Raw genomic sequence first — 21528 nt, 5'->3', positions numbered from 1 at the left:
GCAGAGACCGCCGGCCAATCAGAGCACAGATTGTGACGGTGCAGCCAATCATAGGATGAGTGCTTGTCCGGTTGCACCAATTAGGGCAGGAGTCTGGCTTATTGACTCTGGACTGCTTCTCGGGGTGTGAGCTGCTGGCGGGTGGGAAATTAGATCTGGCCAATGGAAATCATGCCTAAGGGGCTGAGACCCAGTAAAGGAACCCCTGGCCAGCCCAATTTCTCAGTGTCTCGGGGAACAAAGGCTCTGAACTGTCGATTACCAGTTCCTGGACCTGAATTACAGCCCTTACCCACTCACCATTGTCCAGGTACTCAGCTGCTCCCAAGCTCTGTCACGGACAGACATTTCTCTATATGCAGCCAAGCTAAGTGAATTACTGTGTCTGCATACAGATAAATGCTAGCAACACAAAGGACAATGCTGGATTACTAACTGTGTGGGGAAAACACAAACACAGGGAATGACAGTGATTTTTTACAATCCCGGCTCCCCAAGACACATAGCTTCCCCCCCTTCTAGATATCACACAGTGATTATCTCTTTTCTGGAAGAGATTTACACAAAACACATTGCACAAAGGCCAAAATGACCCTGACAGAAGTGGCAATTAAACATGGATTTGGGGTAGCCTGCCTGGCTTAACTTTTATTATGTTAGGCTGGCTACCCCTACAGTCACAACCGGTCCAACGTGGAAAGAAATTATACCGGATAAGGACACAAATGCAGGTCAGCTAAGAGTCGGATTGTCACAAGATCACAAAGCCTCAGGTTTTACCAATGGTGAATATTTCTGATTTATATTCTCACGGACATAGAGACTAATAAGATGCAAAAATAACTGATTTGTGCCCACAAATCGGGTTATTTTTTTTTTAACTTGATTTGGATTTGATGAAGTTATTTCGGAACTTGCTTTGGAAAGCATTATTTGTGCCTACCGGAGTACACTCTTCTTCGGACATGGTATGTACACAGGTTAACACACTTACCAACAGTATGACTACAAGCATTGATAATTATGTTATTAGTCAATGAACGTCTACCAGGGGTGCTCGGCAACGGCTTCCCCAGCTGACAGGATATCTCTCCCTTGGCTGGCACCGCTCTGGCTGGGGAGGCAGCAAATGTGCATGGCCCGATCTCCGCCCCTGGATGCTGTTGCCTTTGTACTTTGCCCCTCTCCTCCGCCTCCAGACCCTGCAGTTACCATTTTCTTTTGAAATGCTGGCTGAACAAAGGGTTTCTCAGCCCTGCATGTCTAGAGATATTAAATGCATTTATTTATTCCCTGGGCATGCAAGCTGGAAAAATACAATTACCCAGTCTCCACGACCATGAACCCTGGTTAGGCTGGTTCCACAGGGAGTTTGTAGACAATAGAGGATGGGGATGGGCAGGCCTCCAATCTCACAGGCGTCGGTCCGAAGAGCAAAGTCATTGTCTGCCCAGACAGAGGCCAGAGGGAACACAGAAGAATTCTGCTGCCAGTGCTCAAGGGCCAAAGCATAGAATGTCTTATTCTTAGAATATAATGGCACACATCTGCAGCATATAACTATCACTCTAAACAAGCGTATTAAGCGGTCCCAGTGGAGCAGACTGGGGGGAGGGATAAGGTGAGGTGACGCTAAGAGGCGGCGACCATCCAGAGAACAGCCAGGCTGACGCTAAGTCACCCACCGTCTCCTCTGCCAATGATAATACCTGCTGTCACGCTGCTTGATCCGGTGTAGCCAAAGAGATAAAGTTGAAGCACCGTTCAGTGAATGCCTGCAGTGATGTGTGTCCTGGAATCCACGTGCAACCAGCAAAGGTACCGGAACAGCCAAACAAAGAAGCGGTGCACTGAGGTAAGTAGATAACCACACGCAGCTCTAACAAAAAAACGACTAATTTATTGAAAAAAAGGGAACAAACATCATGAAGCTAGGAACCTCTTACGCGTTTCATCCCGCAAGGGACTTTGTCAAAGAGTGAGTGGTGAACTATCTCATACACCTCTATATACCACCAGCTTGACTGTGATAGGTCAATAATAAATTGCTTTAGAACGGCAACTCCTATATGCAGCTGCAGGTTAATTAATGAGACTGCCGTTCCATCTATACAAGCATAGTGGTGTGTAGAAGGGGAGAGAAGGATAACAACATACAAGTGTATACATAGTACATATATAACAACAAATAAACAACTTATTGCAAAACTACTGTAAAATAGTATAAACAGTAGTAGCAAAAGATCATTTAAAACCAACATTCAAGCAACATAGATGAAAACAAGGAATGGATTAGAATATAAAGAAATGATATAATAAAGAAAGATAAAAGACAGGTAAAAAATATATATTATTTACACTAAGCAATATTGAAAAGTGTATTATAATCACTCAACATAATAAAACAATTATAATAATCATAAATAATAACCTGTCTTATATCAATATAAATGAAATAAATAAAAATAAGAAATTGTCAAAAATGAAAACAATAATAAAGAAGATAAATATAAAAATAAATATATTAATAATAGAAATATAGCATATCATAAATATACTGATAATAAAGTATACATAATATCCCATATGGTGAGCAACAGCATATATCTAAATGACATTATAACAACACCAGGGAAGCAAAAAGCAGAAGCAAGCAAAAACTTAAACATATTTCTTTAGATAGACTAGGAAATGTTTAAGCTCCCAATCGGTATTAATACCGTAGGGATGCAATGTATTCATGATATAGATCCAGTGCCCAGACACAGGCACCTATCTCACCAAGAGATAGTGAGCTGGCACTGAGAACAGGAGGGAGGGAGGCGCTGTTCTCATTGTCTGGTTCATAATTCCCACCTTCCTTGCCTCAGCCTCCCTGTCACACCCTCAGACTGGATTGGCCAACACAGATGAGCCCTCATTCTGTGATTGGATCCCCATTCAGCATCAATGCTGGGATTGGTCGTTGCCCCGTTCTACATGATTTTCCATTGAGAACTGCAACCTAGAAAAGCAGCGACCAATTTGAGTTCCACAAACCTCTCCTGGGTTGGCGTGAAGATAGACTAAGCGGGGGGCTCTGAGGATGTGCCAGAGACACCTGAAGTCGAGGCTGCTTGTACGCCAAGCGGGAGATTTGAAGTTACCTTTCCACAACTTGCATCCAGCGGTGCTTGGAAACTCATGACCTGCGGCAAAAGTGGAATCTGCTCCGTTAAAGTCATGTTGGTGGCGTCGGCCGAAATTAATACCCGTTTATTTGTTTATCTCTGTGTCCTCTCTGGTGCTTGATCCCACAAAAGAGTCCCGGTCTCTTGACAGAACACATTAGAAATAAAGCATTCCATTTACATGGGATGCAAGGTGCAACCAGGCATGCAAAAAAAACCCTGTATCTCAGGGGCCTTGGAGCCAGATGAACCCAAGTGACAGGGCAAAACCTTTATTAACCAGTCCCTGGGCCTCATTCCATCACAAGCATAGCTAAGGTCTCTGTACATGCAGGGCTGAGAAACCCTTTGTGCAGCTCGCATGTCGAGAGAACTGGCAAATTCTGCGACTGGAGGTGAAGAGCGGTGCAGGAATACAAGGGGGAGTGACCGTGGGAGAAGATCATACCAGGGGGCAATCAACCCAAAAAGCAGAACATTTTGTCATCCATCTAAATATCCGGATGCCAAGCCCAGCATGGGACATCCTGTCAGCCATGGAAGCCATTGTTGGGCCCTGTTGGTGGATGCTGCTCCCATTGGCCGATTCATATTTCTTTCCGCTGCCCTTTAATTTGCAATCACCCACTTCAAGCCCTGATTGGCCAGTTCAGACAAGACCATGTGTCCTGAATGGCTCCTGTGCATCATTAATGCTGTGATTGGCCGCAGCCCTGTTTGCCATGATTTGCTAGGGAAGCGTGAAATCTATGAAATGGGAACCCAATCAGTTTCAGATCTTATTCTGATCCTAACGTGGTGATAGATTAAGATGTGCCCCCTGAGACTGTGCCAGAGACACTCAAAAATTAGATTGTAAGCTCCTTGGAGCAGGGACTCCTCTTCCTAAATGTTACATTTGTCTGAAGCACTTATTCCCTTCACCTGTTATTTATATGTTATGTGTTATTTATATGATTACCACGTGTATTACTAATGGGAATTGCTATGTACATTAATGGTGCTATACAAATAAAGACATAGGGGGTCATGCACTAAGCTCCGTTAAGTCGTTTTTAGAGCGCAAAGTGCTCTTAGAACGTGATGTTGCGCTGAACACGATGCACTAAGCCACGCAAACAGGCACTTTGCGCTCTAAAACTGACTTTTTTCAGGACATATTTCAAAGTCCAACTTTGCTCGTTCGTTACCCTGTTTGCGTTAAATTCTGCCCTTAAGCGGGATGCACAAAGCTACGTAACCTTAGCGTACGCGAAAGTTGCGTTCAACAGAACACGTCAGCTCAAGGTAGACGCAAAAAAAGCTGGACTTTGAAAAATTTCTTGCTCTACATTTCTGCATGCGCAACACCCATACAACAGGCCGGCGGGTGTACCCGGCTGACCCCACGGGGGTCCCCGAGAGAGGTCGGGGGTCGCGCGGGTGTCCCCGTCTTACCCCGCGGGAGTCCCGGGGTACCCGCGGGCCTGCGGTACCAATGTTGTGCTTACAAAAATACTAAACATTATTTCTAACTAAATACACCCCCCTAACACATACAGTACAATAATGTGCAAAATAACTATTATTCAGATATGGATAATAGATTAATTTCCCATTATTAAATACTGCATTAGCATACATAAATAAAGTAAATAAATACAGTTATACTTACCACAACAACAGGTCTCTCTGTCCTCCGTTGAAAGAAAGCATATAGAATATACATAATAAAGACATTCTAATGGCCCCTAACCACTTAATCACTTTAGCGTTTACTAACCGCTATAGTCATTAAGGGGTTAACCCAGCCTGCCCCGATACACACCCGGGAGGCCTAAGCACCCACCCTGAACTGACTATACCCACCCTGTACCCATTGAGTAGTATAGTGGTACATCATACCTATATAATAATAATATGGGCATGATAAGCCTCTATAGCACTCAATGGGCACCCTAATTACAATACATTAATGCACCAGATACACAATAATAAAACCTAACTCCAAAAAAACATACTTCACTAAATAAAAACTGTAGCCAGCTAATCCAATGAATACAAGCAATAACATCAACAATGAATTAATTAAACCATTAACCAATCAAAACAATTAATTCCTAAACCAACTCAAAATGAATAGTAACACTAACCAATCAAGCCAATTAATTACTACAACATTAATGAATGTAAACATTAAAAGACAAAGAAATACATTCAAACAATATCTGAAATAACCATTAAATGCATTAGCTAACATAATACAACATTAACTACAAACGAACACCAATCGCGAACATTTTATTACATTAAGCAGGAAAAAAAAAACAATCACATCCATATAAGAAATTGAAATTTAAACAACCAACAGCAATAACAAGCCACAAATGCCCCCCAAATATTGTCATAATAATGTATTCATCTGTACCTTAAAGGGGTACAGATTAATATATTATCAGTCAATGTGCCTCCCCCAAAAAATAAAAAAAACACATCCAATGAAGAAACCTGTAAAAAGAGACATTTACAAACATTGAATATAGTACTTACCATTAGAAGCGGTGCCCCTCCGACTCCCGGGGTAACAGGAAGCTCACGTACCTTGAAGGCCTCAAACAGCATCCGATACCATCGCCATGAAGATGCGGCTCAGGTACCCAAATCTTCATTTTTCTTTCTTTAATCACCTTATTCTATCTTCATCTGTCACCATGTCTTGATCTTCTTTATCTTCTATCTTCATTTGTCAATCCAAAAAAAACCCCATGGTAAATCCCAACCGATGTTGTCTCGTCGTCTTCTTGGCTCAAATGAGGCGTCACGGCCTTAAATGGGGCTGTGACATCACATTTAGCCTCAAAAGGGTTAACAGCCACCTGATTGGCTGTTAAACAAATGTTCCGACTTTATTTTTTTTTTTTTTACATTACATCACTTAAAGGGAATGATGCCAGCCAATCAGAATGGCTGTGCTTCATTTGCCTTTAAGATGATTTCACTAAATCCAAGATGGCTGGCGTCACAAGGTATCACACGGCGTCCACACTCTGATTGGCTGGAATACCATGTAACGCCGGCTTCGTGACGTCATCTTAAAGGCAAATGAAGCACAGCCATTCTGATTGGCTGGCATCATTCCCTTTAAGTGATGTCATGTAAAAAAAAAAAAAAATTAAAGTCGGAACATGGTTTTTTTTTAACATCAGAAAGCAAACCCATTGAGCTTAGTGCATAGCCCCCATACAATACAATGAGGCTGGAGCTTTTCAGGCTTTTCATTCTCTCCCTTCATTTACATTTCACAAAACAATCTAACAGCTGTTTAGATTACAGATATTCAAAGACATACTAACATATGTTTTAGAAATATAAACTATATTTTAAACATGATGGAAGTTATACGATATATAGCAAGCTGTGCAAAAAAAATTTCTGTATAATAAGGCAGAACTATGCTTATAGGAGATCATGTTAATATGGATATTAAGTTAAAGGTGACACTGTATGCTTATATGTGTGTTTATTTCCCAGAATCCATAGCTGCAGTAGAAACATGGTATAACACGAGATAATGGTGAAAAACCAGGTTACAGACAATATACAATATTTCCTCTACAGAGAAGAGTAGAAAGGTTTGCAGATTGATACATTAAATCAAACACTGAATGTTTTCAATTTAGAGAGATACCTTCCCCCTGAGATTATTATTGGAGATTGGTTGCAACATATATCACCGTTACACTAGTTTGTAAGAGTATCTAATGATAGCAATTGTATAGGAGATAGTTACTTAGTAGGATTGGTTAATGGAGATTGTGACACATTTGAGCACTAAGTAGTTATTTGCATAGAAAATGATCACACTAGTGTTATTAACTTGGTCGCTTGAGCACCTGTTTAGGTAAAAGTAATCACCATGTTGGTTTAGGCACATAATAATAATAATAATAATAATAATAATAATAATAATAATAATAATAATAATAATAATAATAATAATAATAATAATAATAATAACAACAACAACAACAACAACAACAATAATAATAATAATAATAATAATAATAATAATAATAATAATAATAATAATAATAATAATAATAATAATAATAATATTATTATTATTATTATTATTATTAGTTAGATTTCATTCACTGAGGTTGTCACAAACAATGTATTAATTTTATTTTACTTATTTCTGTGGGGAAAAAACTATGGTCTCCAAGAAATTAGAGTATTTAATGTATTGATTCCAATACATATGTAATGCATTTTATCTATAAATAATAAAAGAACAAAAACAGCATTGGATACGTTATAGATAATATATTAATTAGAGGATGTGAACTATTGGAAAAACAACTGTCTTTCTCTTCACCACTTAAAGTAAAGATTGGTAGGTTCATGTGTAATGTTTGTTCATAGTAATAGTGTAGCAAGTATTAAAAGTGAAGGCTTATTAAGAATGGGATATTGAGTGCAGCTTTGGGGAAAATGTCTCTTCAATTTGTAGTTACAATTAACTAACTGACTTATTCAGGATAAATAAGAAATCTATAGTTTAAAAAAGAATGAACAGTATGAGAAGATACATTAATTAATAATAAAAAAAACATTTTGAAACAATGGAAATATATCCTTATCCAGATCTGCCTAAATGGTGAAATAGTTTGACAAGCATTGGAAAATAGATGCAAAAACACAGCAACAATTAATGCATAATTAAATCGTCATCTTAAATGCTAATATTGTATCTGAAAAATAAAAAAAATAACTCTTGATATAGTTCAGCTTATGTTTAAATGTATTAGATAGTGTGTATTTACATTGGTAATTTTAATATTTCATATGCAGTGATATAGTTCAATAAATAAGGAATGAGGATACGTTTAATAGATATCTTTAAATACAGGACCCTGTTCAGTCTAGTTATATTACTCTAACATCAGATGTTCATCTTTATTTAGAAAATACATAATACACTATGGAATATTTAATTTGTGCTTAAACTATAACACATTGTGTATACACATATACAGACTTGGTATTTTAATTAAAAGCAAACTACTGTGACTGGAGCATTAGAGGGAAGCCAAAGAGCCCGGTTAGGAGCTGATCAGATCACACAGAGCAGTGACAGCGAGAAGACTGACCGTTCTGTTCTGACTGACAGATTAAATCTGTCAGTGGTGATATTGGATACCGAGGCTTGAGCCTCATTACTCCAAGTTCTCTTGTTGAGTGTATTGTCGCACTCTTTAGGAAGCTTCTTGATCTGTGTTACTTGCCACAGTTGAGTTGGTTTCACAGGTTCAGCGCTGTGATGGGTCGTGGGTAGCGGTCAAATGGGTTTGCAGAGATCGCAGCAAGCTTCTTGATCAGCGGGTTTGAGTTCTGGTCCAGTTCCTTGTAGAATTTCTTGTTGAGCTTCTTTAGATGTTCATCTAACATCTCGATACCCAGTTCCCTATGAAGGTCTGCTATTCTTGTAGGAAGTGGAGCGTTGGACGCAATCCGCAGCGCCTTGTTCTGTAATTTTTGGAGAGATGATCTTTGATGTTGGTGGCAACCACTCCACACCGGGGAGGCGTATGTCATTGTGGGTCTAATGATCGCCTTGATCACATTGACTTTGCTCTTGATGGGCATGGTCCTTGTCTTCAGCAGAGGGTACAGTGCTGCCAGCTTGGTTGTTGCCTTCTGTTGAATCTTCTCAATGTGGTTTCTCCAGCTTAGTTTGCTATCTAGGATTATACCTAGGTAAGAGCTGTTAGGCTCCCATTTGACAGCCTCTCCGTTGAGGGTGATTGGTGGGTGTGCCTTGATCCTCTTTTTGGTAAACAGTGTAGCTGTAGTCTTGCTGGAGTTCAGTCCTACTTGCCAGTCGCTGTACCATGTTGATAGCATGTCTAGTGCTTTCTGGATGTTCTTAGCTACTTCTTTCTCTCTGAAGGACTGGGAGATGACTGCCACATCGTCTGCGTAGAGTGCCAGTTGAGTCTTGTGGAGGTCTGTGGGGATGTCATTCATGAAGAGGTTGAAAAGGAAAGGTCCCAGGACTGATCCCTGTGGCACGCCAGCGCGGATGGGGCGTGTTGTTGAGAGCTCTTCTCGCACAGCCACGTGGAATGTGCGCTCCCGCAAGTAGCTTGCAGTCAGCTTAATCAGGTAGTTTGGGAATTTCAGGTTGATCATTTTGTGCAGTAGTCCTTCATGCCAAACTCTGTCAAACGCTTTGGCCACGTCCAAGAAGACAACTCCAGTTGATTTGTGGATGTTGAATCCATGGCTTATTATGTCAACGACTCGCAGCAGCTGATGGTTGGTTGAGTGGTCCTTCCGGAATCCAAATTGCTCCTTTAGTAGAATGTTTTTACCAGAGGCAAAGTGGCGGAGGCGCGTAAGAATAACTTTCTCCAGGAGTTTCGATAGTCCAGAGAGCAGGCTTATCGGACGGTAGTTTGCAGGATCCCTCCGTGGTTTTCCAGGCTTTGGAAATACAATGACCTTGGCTTCCTTCCAGGATTGAGGAAAGTGCTGGAGCCGCATGCATGCATTGAAGATTTCTGTGAGGCATTCCATGGCTGCCGGCGGAAGCATATTGATGGCCAGGTTGGTAATTCCGTCACTTCCTGGTGCTTTGCCATTTGCCAGCTTTTCTGCAAGTTGCGTTATCTCGGTCCTGGTGCATCCTTCAAGGGTTTCCGCTTCGGTCTCTGGTAGGTGCTCGGTAAGATGCCTGTTAACTCCTTGCTCAACTTCCCGTGCTATTTTGCTGGCTTGGTTAGGCCTAAAAGTTGTCTCCAGTGTGTCAGCGAGAACCTCTGCCTTGTCCTTGTTGCTACATGCCAGGTGGGTCTGGCCCTGGATAGGTGGATTAGGCTCCTTCTTCCCGGTCAGGCGTCGGGTCATTCTCCAAACAGAGTTGTCGGATTCCTTCAGCTTGGCTGCTGCGGCCTCCCACCTCTCCCCCCGGTGTTGGCTGATTTGCTGTCGCAGTAGTCTGGCAAGTGAGTTGTACTTTACCAGAAGGTCAGGTGTGCGGAACTTCTGCCACTGGCGTCGGGCCCTGTTTTTCTCAGCAATCGCTTGCTTGATCCCGCTCGGTAGGTCGTAGATGGAGCAGCGTTTGGGCATCTGTTTTGGGACGCTGTGCTCTATTGCATGTTGGACTGCGGTAGTAAAGGTGTTAACAGCATCATCAATGTCTCCGTTGGTGTCCAAGGGGCGGGGGTTTGTGATGTTGCTCAACTCTTCTTTGTACAGGCTCCAGTTCGCCCTGGTGAAGTTGTACCTGGGTGTTTGCTGGTGGGTTTCCATCTCGTCGCCAACAGTAATGGTAACTGGGTTGTGGTCTGAGGTCAGTTCCGCCAGGGTTTCCAACTGGACAGAATGTTTCACGTTCTTCAGTAAGACAATGTCCAGGACATCCGGTGTGTGGCTTGCAGTGCCTGGGTAGTGGGTGGGTTCTGTAGGGCCAGCCACTACAAAGTCACTCTCCTTTGAGTAAGCAAGAAGAGCTTGTCCTCTGGAGTTTGCTGTCCTTGAGTTCCAGCACCGGTGTTTGGCATTTAGGTCTCCCCCGATGATGGTTGGGACAGTGGAGTCCAGCAGGGCTTCCAAGTCTCCCAAATGTAGCTTCACCTTAGGCGGGCAGTAGGTGGCAATTAGTCGCAGTGGTCCTGTTGCAGTCTTTACCTGTACTCCAGTGGCTTCAATACTCCGGAGGGGTGGTAGTGCAATCTCATTATGGCTGACCCGTGTGTTAACAATCACAGCCGTCCCACCACCTCTGGCTCCTGTTGCCCGGTCGGTACGGTATACCCTGTGGTTCGCCAGGCTTAGTTTTTGGTTTCCTTGAAGGTGGGTCTCCGAGAGCAGAGCTGCGCATACATTCCTCGATTCCATCAGGTGAAGGAGTTCATCTGTCTTCTTGCTGATACCATTTGCATTCCACATCACGATGACAGAACTGCGTTTAGATGTTGCTGCCATGGTGGTTAGTTTCTGTGCTCCTGAGAAGGGCCGGGATGAGATTCGCTATCATTGTCACAATGGGGTGAATATCCATTCTCGCAATAGCGCTCGCTATTTTAAGGATGATCTCTAGCCAGTTTGTTGGGCTTGCGGTTCCGCCTGCGGGGGTCCGGGTTGGCCGCCTCAACGGGGTTGGTGGATGGTGTCCTGAGAGTTTCCGCGTAGGTCTGTCCGTCTGGGTTTTGCATCCTCTGGGTGGATGCCGTGCCTTGGTCTGGGATCAGGTGTTCTGTGGTCCTCTGTCTCTCCGGCGCCAGGCGGGGAAGCTGGTATTGAGTAGTGGGTGTCTTCCTTGGTGCCTGCTCCATCAGGTTGGGTGTCCGCTTTTCCCGTGCCTCTTGCTTTGCTTTTGTGAGGTACGGGCAACCACGGTAGCTTGCCGGGTGTGGGCCTTTGCAGTTTGCACATGTCGCCGGCTCCTTCTTCCTATCTCGTGGGCATTCCTTGGAGTTGTGGTTCTCTCCACAACACACACAGCGTGGCTTCTGGTGGCAGAATGCAGAGGTATGCCCGAGCCGTTGGCAGTTGAAACACATGGTTGGGCCTTTTCTGCCCTTTGGCGCTTCTGTGGTTACCACACAGCTACAGAGCTTGGTAATCTTGGTAAGATCTGCAGGCTGGCTCTCCGGGGTTTCTGCCAGTGTGACAATAAACAAAGGGAACTTCTTGGTCTTGTCCACCGGGGATGTCAATTGGGCTACGCTCTTGACTGGAAGTCCATGTTCCGCGAGGTCGTGGGAAATCTCCCCCACGGAGGCGTTTGCTGGTAAGCCGCGAATTACAAATTTCTGGGGCTTTAGGCGCGTCAGTGGGAAGGTGTAGTATTCTATGCCCTGCTTTGCAAAGCAGTCCGTTAAGCTCCGGTAGTCGTCCACAGTTGTGGTAGTGATCTTTGCGTGGTTCGCCCGTGGTTTAACTACAAACGGGGAAGTGCAGTGCTCGGTGAGGATGTCTACAAGGTCCTTGTGGGTCTTCATATTCCTAACCATTACCGGTGGTATGCGAATCTTTTTGGGTGGGAGTGCAGTCTCTTCATCGTTGCACCTGGGCCCTGTGCAGTCATCGGCATTAGCAAGTGGCTCGAAGCGGTTTGATGTTTTGATGCCTTGGTCTTCCTTGTGCTTCTGCATCTTTGTCTTTGCTACCGATGGAGGGGAAGAACCATTGGAGCTATCAGAGTTTGCTCGCCCTCTCTTCTTCACTAAAGTGTAGTCCATGTCTTCTGCAGCATCATGTATTGCAGTCTCCATAGGTGGCACATTTGCCTCTGCCATAATAAGGCACAGACCAGAGCCACGCACCCGCACGGCGGCGGGCACACGGCACAAATCAGAGCCACACGCACGGCGGCGAGCACACTGCACAAATCAGAGCCACGCACACGGCGGCGAGCACACGGCACAAGTCAGAGCCACGCACCCGCACGGCGGCGAGCACACAGCCCAAATCAGAGCCACGCACCCGCACGGCGGCGGGCACACGGCCCAAATCAGAGCCACACACACGCACGGCGGTGAGCACACGGCCCAAAGCACGCAACGCAGGGAGCAAAAGCACACGGCGCAGGGGGGGGCACGGCACCAAGTTCAGTGGGGGCACAGCACCGAGTTCAGGGGGGGCACAGCACAGAGCGCAGGGGGGGCACAGCACAGAGCGCAGGGGGGGCACAGCACAGAGTGCAGGGGGGGCACAGCACAGAGCACAGGGGGGCACAGCACAGAGCGCAGGGGGGGCACAGCACAGAGCGCAGGGGGGAGCAGAGAGCACAGGGGGGAGCACAGAGCACAGGGGGGCACAGCACAGAGCGCAGGGGGGCACAGCACAGAGCGCGGGGGGGCACAACACAGAGCACAGGGGGGCGCAACACAGAGCACAGGGGGGCGCAGCACAGCGCACAGGGGGGGGCACTGCACTAAACAGGGGGGCACAGCACTAGGCAGGGGGGGGGGCAAGGCCGGGGGTCACAGCAAGTCACAGCTCTGGGCTCAGTACTGCACACAGAACTCAGCATACAGTGCAATAAAGCTATAAAGTAAAGCGATGGGCAATGACCCACGTGGCAGCGGTTTCTCTCCAAACGGGCCAGTCAATACATCCCCGACTGAAACTCCGGAAAGTGGTGTCGGCGGCGGGCGCTGTGATTGGAAGTGGCCCACTCGAGGAGTCATCAGCCTCTCCGGTCAGTTCAATCAATCTGAATCAATCAAAGAAAAAGAGCGAGAAGACTGACCGTTCTGTTCTGACTGACAGATTAAATCTGTCAGTGGTGATATTGGATACCGAGGCTTGAGTCTCATTACTCCAAGTTCTCTTGTTGAGTGTATTGTCGCACTCTTTAGGAAGCTTCTTGATCTGTGTTACTTGCCACAGTTGAGTTGGTTTCACAGGTTCAGCGCTGTGATGGGTCGTGGGTAGCGGTCAAATGGGTTTGCAGAGATCGCAGCAAGCTTCTTGATCAGCGGGTTTGAGTTCTGGTCCAGTTCCTTGTAGAATTTCTTGTTGAGCTTCTTTAGATGTTCATCTAACATCTCGATACCCAGTTCCCTATGAAGGTCTGCTATTCTTGTAGGAAGTGGAGCGTTGGACGCAATCCGCAGCGCCTTGTTCTGTAATTTTTGGAGAGATGATCTTTGATGTTGGTGGCAACCACTCCACACCGGGGAGGCGTATGTCATTGTGGGTCTAATGATCGCCTTGATCACATTGACTTTGCTCTTGATGGGCATGGTCCTTGTCTTCAGCAGAGGGTACAGTGCTGCCAGCTTGGTTGTTGCCTTCTGTTGAATCTTCTCAATGTGGTTTCTCCAGCTTAGTTTGCTATCTAGGATTACACCTAGGTAAGAGCTGTTTGGCTCCCATTTGACAGCCTCTCCGTTGAGGGTGATTGGCGGGTGTGCCTTGATCCTCTTTTTGGTAAACAGTGTAGCTGTAGTCTTGCTGGAGTTCAGTCCTACTTGCCAGTCGCTGTACCATGTTGATAGCATGTCTAGTGCTTTCTGGATGTTCTTAGCTACTTCTTTCTCTCTGAAGGACTGGGAGATGACTGCCACATCGTCTGCGTAGAGTGCCAGTTGAGTCTTGTGGAGGTCTGTGGGGATGTCATTCATGAAGAGGTTGAAAAGGAAAGGTCCCAGGACTGATCCCTGTGGCACGCCAGCGCAGATGGGGCGTGTTGTTGAGAGCTCTTCCCGCACAGCCACGTGGAATGTGCGCTCCCGCAAGTAGCTTGCAGTCAGCTTAATCAGGTAGTTTGGGAATTTCAGGTTGATCATTTTGTGCAGTAGTCCTTCATGCCAAACTCTGTCAAACGCTTTGGCCACGTCCAAGAAGACAACTCCAGTTGATTTGTGGATGTTGAATCCATGGCTTATTATGTCAACGACTCGCAGCAGCTGATGGTTGGTTGAGTGGTCCTTCCGGAATCCAAATTGCTCCTTTAGTAGAATGTTTTTACCAGAGGCAAAGTGGCGGAGGCGCGTAAGAATAACTTTCTCCAGGAGTTTCGATAGTCCAGAGAGCAGGCTTATCGGACGGTAGTTTGCAGGATCCCTCAGTGGTTTTCCAGGCTTTGGAAATACAATGACCTTGGCTTCCTTCCAGGATTGAGGAAAGTGCTGGAGCCGCATGCATGCATTGAAGATTTCTGTGAGGCATTCCATGGCTGCCGGCGGAAGATTCTTGATGGCCAGGTTGGTAATTCCGTCACTTCCTGGTGCTTTGCCATTTGCCAGCTTTTCTGCAAGTTGCGTTATCTCAGTCCTGGTGCATCCTTCAAGGGTTTCCGCTTCGGTCTCTGGTAGGTGCTCGGTAAGATGCCTGTTAACTCCTTGCTCAACTTCCCGTGCTATTTTGCTGGCTTGGTTAGGCCTAAAAGTTGTCTCCAGTGTGTCAGCGAGAACCTCTGCCTTGTCCTTGTTGCTACATGCCAGGTGGGTCTGGCCCTGGATAGGTGGATTAGGCTCCTTCTTCCCGGTCAGGCGTCGGGTCATTCTCCAAACAGAGTTGTCGTATTCCTTCAGCTTGGCTGCTGCGGCCTCCCACCTCTCCCCCCGGTGTTGGCTGATTTGCTGTCGCAGTAGTCTGGCAAGTGAGTTGTACTTTACCAGAAGGTCAGGTGTGCGGAACTTCTGCCACTGGCGTCGGGCCCTGTTTTTCTCAGCAATCGCTTGCTTGATCCCGCTCGGTAGGTCGTAGATGGAGCAGCGTTTGGGCATCTGTTTCGGGACGCTGTGCTCTATTGCATGTTGGACTGCGGTAGTAAAGGTGTTAACAGCATCATCAATGTCTCCGTTGGTGTCCAAGGGGCGGGGATTTGTGATGTTGCTCAACTCTTCTTTGTACAGGCTCCAGTTCGCCCTGGTGAAGTTGTACCTGGGTGTTTGCTGGTGGGTTTCCATCTCGTCGCCAACAGTAATGGTAACTGGGTTGTGGTCTGAGGTCAGTTCCGCCAGGGTTTCCAACTGGACAGAATGTTTCACGTTCTTCAGTAAGACAATGTCCAGGACATCCGGTGTGTGGCTTGCAGTGCCTGGGTAGTGGGTGGGTTCTGTAGGGCCAGCCACTACAAAGTCACTCTCCTTTGAGTAAGCAAGAAGAGCTTGTCCTCTGGAGTTTGCTGTCCTTGAGTTCCAGCACCGGTGTTTGGCATTTAGGTCTCCCCCGATGATGGTTGGGACAGTGGAGTCCAGCAGAGCTTCCAAGTCTCCCAAATGTAGCTTCACCTTAGGGGGGCAGTAGGTGGCAATTAGTCGCAGTGGTCCTGTTGCAGTCTTTACCTGTACTCCAGTGGCTTCAATACTCCGGAGGGGTGGTAGTGCAATCTCATTATGGCTGACCCGTGTGTTAACAATCACAGCCGTCCCACCACCTCTGGCTCCTGTTGCCCGGTCGGTACGGTATACCCTGTGGTTCGCCAGGCTTAGTTTTTGGTTTCCTTGAAGGTGGGTCTCCGAGAGCAGAGCTGCGCATACATTCCTCGATTCCATCAGGTGAAGGAGTTCATCTGTCTTCTTGCTGATACCATTTGCATTCCACATCACGATGACAGAACTGCGTTTAGATGTTGCTGCCATGGTGGTTAGTTTCTGTGCTCCTGAGAAGGGCCGGGATGAGATTCGCTATCATTGTCACAATGGGGTGAATATCCATTCTCGCAATAGCGCTCGCTATTTTAAGGATGATCTCTAGCCAGTTTGTTGGGCTTGCGGTTCCGCCTGCGGGGTCCGGGTTGGCCGCCTCAACGGGGTTGGTGGATGGTGTCCTGAGAGTTTCCGCGTAGGTCTGTCCGTCTGGGTTTTGCATCCTCTGGGTGGATGCCGTGCCTTGGTCTGGGATCAGGTGTTCTGTGGTCCTCTGTCTCTCCGGCGCCAGGCGGGGAAGCTGGTATTGAGTAGTGGGTGTCTTCCTTGGTGCCTGCTCCATCAGGTGGGGTGTCCGCTTTTCCCGTGCCTCTTGCTTTGCTTTTGTGAGGTACGGGCAACCACGGTAGCTTGCCGGGTGTGGGCCTTTGCAGTTTGCACATGTCGCCGGCTCCTTCTTCCTATCTCGTGGGCATTCCTTGGAGTTGTGGTTCTCTCCACAACACACACAGCGTGGCTTCTGGTGGCAGAATGCAGAGGTATGCCCGAGCCGTTGGCAGTTGAAACACATGGTTGGGCCTTTTCTGCCCTTTGGCGCTTCTGTGGTTACCACACAGCTACAAAGCTTGGTAATCTTGGTAAGATCTGCAGGCTGGCTCTCCGGGGTTTCTGCCAGTGTGACAATAAACAAAGGGAACTTCTTGGTCTTGTCCACCGGGGATGTCAACTGGGCTACGCTCTTGACTGGAAGTCCATGTTCCGCGAGGTCGTGGGAAATCTCCCCCACGGAGGCGTTTGCTGGTAAGCCGCGAATTACAAATTTCTGGGGCTTTAGGCGCGTCAGTGGGAAGGTGTAGTATTCTATGCCCTGCTTTGCAAAGCAGTCCGTCAAGCTCCGGTAGTCGTCCACAGTTGTGGTAGTGATCTTTGCGTGGTTCGCCCGTGGTTTAACTACAAACGGGGAAGTGCAGTGTTCGGTGAGGATGTCGACAAGGTCCTTGTGGGTCTTCATATTCCTAACCATTACCGGTGGTATGCGAATCTTTTTGGGTGGGAGTGCAGTCTCTTCATCGTTGCACCTGGGCCCTGAGCAGTCATCGGCACCAGCAAGTGGCTCGAAGCGGTTTGATGTTTTGATGCCTTGGTCTTCCTTGTGCTTCTGCATCTTTGTCTTTGCTACCGATGGAGGGGAAGAACCATTGGAGCTATCAGAGTTTGCTCGCCCTCTCTTCTTCACTAAAGTGTAGTCCATGTCTTCTGCAGCATCATGTATTGCAGTCTCCATAGGTGGCACATTTGCCTCTGCCATAATAAGGCGCAGACCAGAGCCACGCACCCGCACGGCGGCGGGCACACGGCACAAATCAGAGCCACACGCACGGCGGCGGGCACACGGCACAAATCAGAGCCACACGCACGGCGGTGAGCACACGGCACAAGTCAGAGCCACACACACACACGGCGGCGAGCACACAGCCCAAATCAGAGCCACGCACCCGCACGGCGGCGGGCACACGGCCCAAATCAGAGCCACGCACCCGCACGGCGGCGGGCACACGGCCCAAATCAGAGCCACACACGGCGCACGGCGGTGAGCACACGGCCCAAAGCACGCAACGCAGGGAGCAAAAGCACACGGCGCAGGGGGGGCACGGCACCAAGCGCAGGGGGGCACAGCACAGAGCGCAGGGGGGGGCACAGCACAGAGCGCAGGGGGGGCACAGCACAGAGCACAGGGGGGGCACAGCACAGAGCGCAGGGGGGGCACAGCACAGAGCGCAGGGGGGGCACAGCACAGAGCGCTGGGGGGGGCACAGCACAGAGCGCAGGGGGGGCACAGCACAGAGCGCAGGGGGGGCACAGCACAGAGCGCAGGGGGGGCACAGCACAGAGCGCAGGGGGGGCACAGCACAGAGCGCAGGGGGGGCACAGCACAGAGCGCAGGGGGGGCACAGCACAGAGCGCAGGGGGGGCACAGCACAGAGCGCAGGGGGGGCACAGCACAGAGCACAGGGGGGAGCACAGAGCACAGGGGGGCACAGCAGAGAGCGCGGGGGGGCACAACACAGAGCGCAGGGGGGCGCAGCACAGAGCACAGGGTGGCGCACAGGGGGGGGCACTGAGCACTGGGGGGGCACAGAGCACGGGGGGGGCACAGAGCACAGGGGGGGGGCACTGCACTAAACAGGGGGGGGCACAGCACTAGGCAGGGGGGGGGGCAAGGCCGGGGGTCACAGCAAGTCGCAGCTCTGGGCTCAGTAATGCACACAGAACTCAGCATACAGTGCAATAAAGCTATAAAGCAAAGCGATGCGCAATGAACCATGTGGCAGCGGCGGCTCTCCAAACGGGCCAGTCAATACATCCCCGACTGAAACTCCGGAAAGTGGTGTCGGCGGCGGGCGCTGTGATGGGAAGTGACCCACTCGAGGAGTCATCAGCCTCTCCGGTCAGTTCAATCAATCTGAATCCCTCCAATCCAAAATCTCTAATGAATGAATTGAATGAATCTAATGAATAATCTCTCTATTCTCCAAAGAAAAGCTCTCAATTTCTAATCAATGTAATCTCAATCAATGAATAAATCAGAGCGAGAAGACATTGAGGGAAGCCCCATTTATAGCGCAGCACTGCCACCGTGTGGTGCTCTGGGAACTGCAGGCATTATGGAAACGAGCCGCGCGGTTCCGCCTCTTTGTGTCTCTGTGTTCGGGTTTATAATAATAACACAATGTGAACATTAGAAGAAGAGGAACCAAGAAAGTCCCATTGAAGCAATGATCTGGGAAAGAAAACCCCTCATATTACATTTCACCGATTAAAGATCATTTGAATATTTGGTATAAGTACATGTTCCATGTCAGAGAGCTCTGTGCTGTATCTGTGCAAACACTAATGTTATCACATTAAATCTTTTTAATTGTCCCACTTACAAGCACTAAATAAATAATAACTTTATTAGGACGATATCGGTCTGAGGCGGGATTTTTGAACATCGCAACGGCTTTCACAGAACCAATCAGAGCGAAGGGCGGGACCAAAGCAGCCAATCACAGCGATCTGCAGTCCATAAATACGCAGCTGCAGCGTTTTTTTTCTTTATTAGTTCCTGACCGGAGACGCGCACTGACACAGCAGCACAGGATGGCCCGGACCAAGCAGACCGCCCGGAAATCCACCGGAGGGAAGGCTCCCCGTAAGCAGCTAGCGACCAAGGCTGCCAGAAAGAGCGCTCCGGCCACCGGCGGAGTGAAGAAGCCTCACCGCTACCGGCCCGGTACTGTGGCTCTCAGGGAGATCCGCCGCTACCAGAAGTCCACCGAGCTGCTCATCCGCAAGCTGCCCTTCCAGCGCCTGGTCCGGGAGATCGCCCAGGACTTCAAGACTGACCTGCGCTTCCAGAGCTCGGCTGTCATGGCTCTGCAGGAGGCCAGCGAGGCTTATCTGGTGGGGCTCTTCGAGGACACCAACCTGTGCGCTATCCACGCCAAGAGGGTCACCATCATGCCCAAGGACATCCAGCTGGCCCGCAGGATCAGAGGGGAGAGAGCTTAGGCCGGCTGCACCCTGACTTCGTTTACACCCGAAAAACAAAGGCTCTTTTAAGAGCCACCACATTTTCAATGAAATGGCCTGATCAATATTAACACACGGATACTGATCTCAATATAGAGAATTAAAGAAGTGTGTTATCCTTGTATCAACATATGTACTTGATGTGTGACAATATAGATAAACGCACCTTCAATATTTGTGTATTCTTTGTCATGTGATATATAGACTTGCATGCAGTCACCATTTCATCCTGTATATGGGTGCACGTAAAGACAAACCTGTAAATGTCCCCCCTCCCATGTGCCACTTGTGATCAAACTGAAGTATTAGGGAATAGCATGTGCTTGATGCTTTCAATGTGATGTAAACACTTTTATAACATGGTGATAAATAAGTTTTTCTGATGTAAACTAAACTATTTTTATTTTCTATAAACCGTGTATGTGAATATTATGTAGACACAAACAAAACCATAATGTCACCTAATATGTCAGTTTGTCTGAGAAACATGTATTCGTGCAATAGGTTAGGGACTACAAACTTACACATGCACCTTACAGTGCTCGCAGTATCAATGCATATACACTTATGCTCTGGCAGTATAACACAAACCCCTGCATGGGATAAGTTGGAGAAACATTCCCAGTTACACATTATGTGCACAGCTCTCTATGTGGGGTTGTGGTGGCTCTTAAAAGAGCCTTTGTGTTTGTAAGAGGCTGAAGTTGTCGGTCTCACTTCTTAGGAGCTGCCGCCCTCTTGGGCTTTGCTGCTTTGGGTTTGGCTGCCTTGGCCTTAGCTGGACTCTTAGCAGCTTTTGGCTTTGCAGCCTTTTTAGCCGCCGGGCTCTTCACAGCCTTCCTGGGCTTGGCAGCTTTAGACTTCTTCGGGCTTTTTGCTGGCTTCTTGGCGGCCGCCGGTTTCTTGACCTTTTTGGGGCTTTTCTTCACTCCCGCCGGAGCCTTTTTGGGTTTCTTGGGGGACTTGGCGGGTTTCTTTGCCACTGGCTTCTTGGGTTTCCCCACATCCTTTTTCTTGGCCGCCTTCTCCTTGCTCTCCAGCTGCTTCTTATTCAGCTTGAACGATCCGGAGGCTCCGCTCCCTTTCAGCTGGATCAGGGTTTCCTTGCTCACCAAGCCCTTGAGAGCCAGCTTCAGGCGGCTGTTATTCTTCTCCACATCGTAGCCTCCTGCAGCCAGAGCCTTCTTCAGAGTGGACAAGGAGACCCCGCTGCGCTCCTTAGAGGCGGACACAGCTCTCACTATCAGATCGGACACGCTGGGACCGGACTTTGCTGGGCGGCTTTTCGAGGCTCCGGCAGCTTTCTTCGGCTGCTTCTTCTTGGCGGCGCTTTCAGCTGGAGGAGCAGGAGCGGTCTCGGCCATTGCAGCTGCAGGTAAAATCTCCAACACACTGACAGAAAGTTATACTGGGGGCGGGGACCTGCCGGGACTTATATAGAGAGCCTGCTGCTCTGTGATTGGTTAGTTATCGGAGTGAGCTTCTTTCTCATTGGGTATAATCACTAAGCCCCCCCTGACTTTCATCCTCCCGGATCACAAACACTGCTCTGACTTTGTGTTTCTGAGGCTGCAAGAAAAGGGCATTTTATCCCCTAATTATTACTAACATCCCCCCTTCTTGCATGCAATTTATAAGGAATTATATTCTCTTCACTGCAGTATCATTTTTCTGCTGGGAAAGTACAA

The 21528-nt window shown here is 47.7% G+C and overlaps 2 protein-coding genes across 2 annotated transcripts; one reads left to right on the top strand and one right to left on the bottom strand.

Moving 5' to 3' along the window:
- The first annotated feature begins 19360 nt into the window (after nt 1-19360).
- Nucleotides 19361-19879, top strand: LOC142473550 (histone H3). Its single transcript, XM_075580708.1, has one exon. The coding sequence runs from the start codon at nt 19409-19411 to the stop codon at nt 19817-19819; it is 411 nt and encodes a 136-aa protein (XP_075436823.1). The 5' UTR covers nt 19361-19408; the 3' UTR covers nt 19820-19879.
- A 556-nt stretch (nt 19880-20435) lies between these two features.
- LOC142473548 (histone H1-like) lies at nt 20436-21225 on the bottom strand. Its single transcript, XM_075580707.1, has one exon. The coding sequence runs from the start codon at nt 21202-21204 to the stop codon at nt 20554-20556; it is 651 nt and encodes a 216-aa protein (XP_075436822.1). The 5' UTR covers nt 21205-21225; the 3' UTR covers nt 20436-20553.
- Nucleotides 21226-21528: the final 303 nt, after the last annotated feature.

The sequence above is a fragment of the Ascaphus truei genome (genome assembly GCF_040206685.1).
Source record: "Ascaphus truei isolate aAscTru1 chromosome 12 unlocalized genomic scaffold, aAscTru1.hap1 SUPER_12_unloc_2, whole genome shotgun sequence".
NCBI classification, from domain to species: Eukaryota; Metazoa; Chordata; class Amphibia; order Anura; family Ascaphidae; genus Ascaphus; species Ascaphus truei.
The sequence above is the reverse complement of the archived record's forward strand: the minus strand, read 5'-3'. Positions and strand labels throughout refer to the sequence as shown.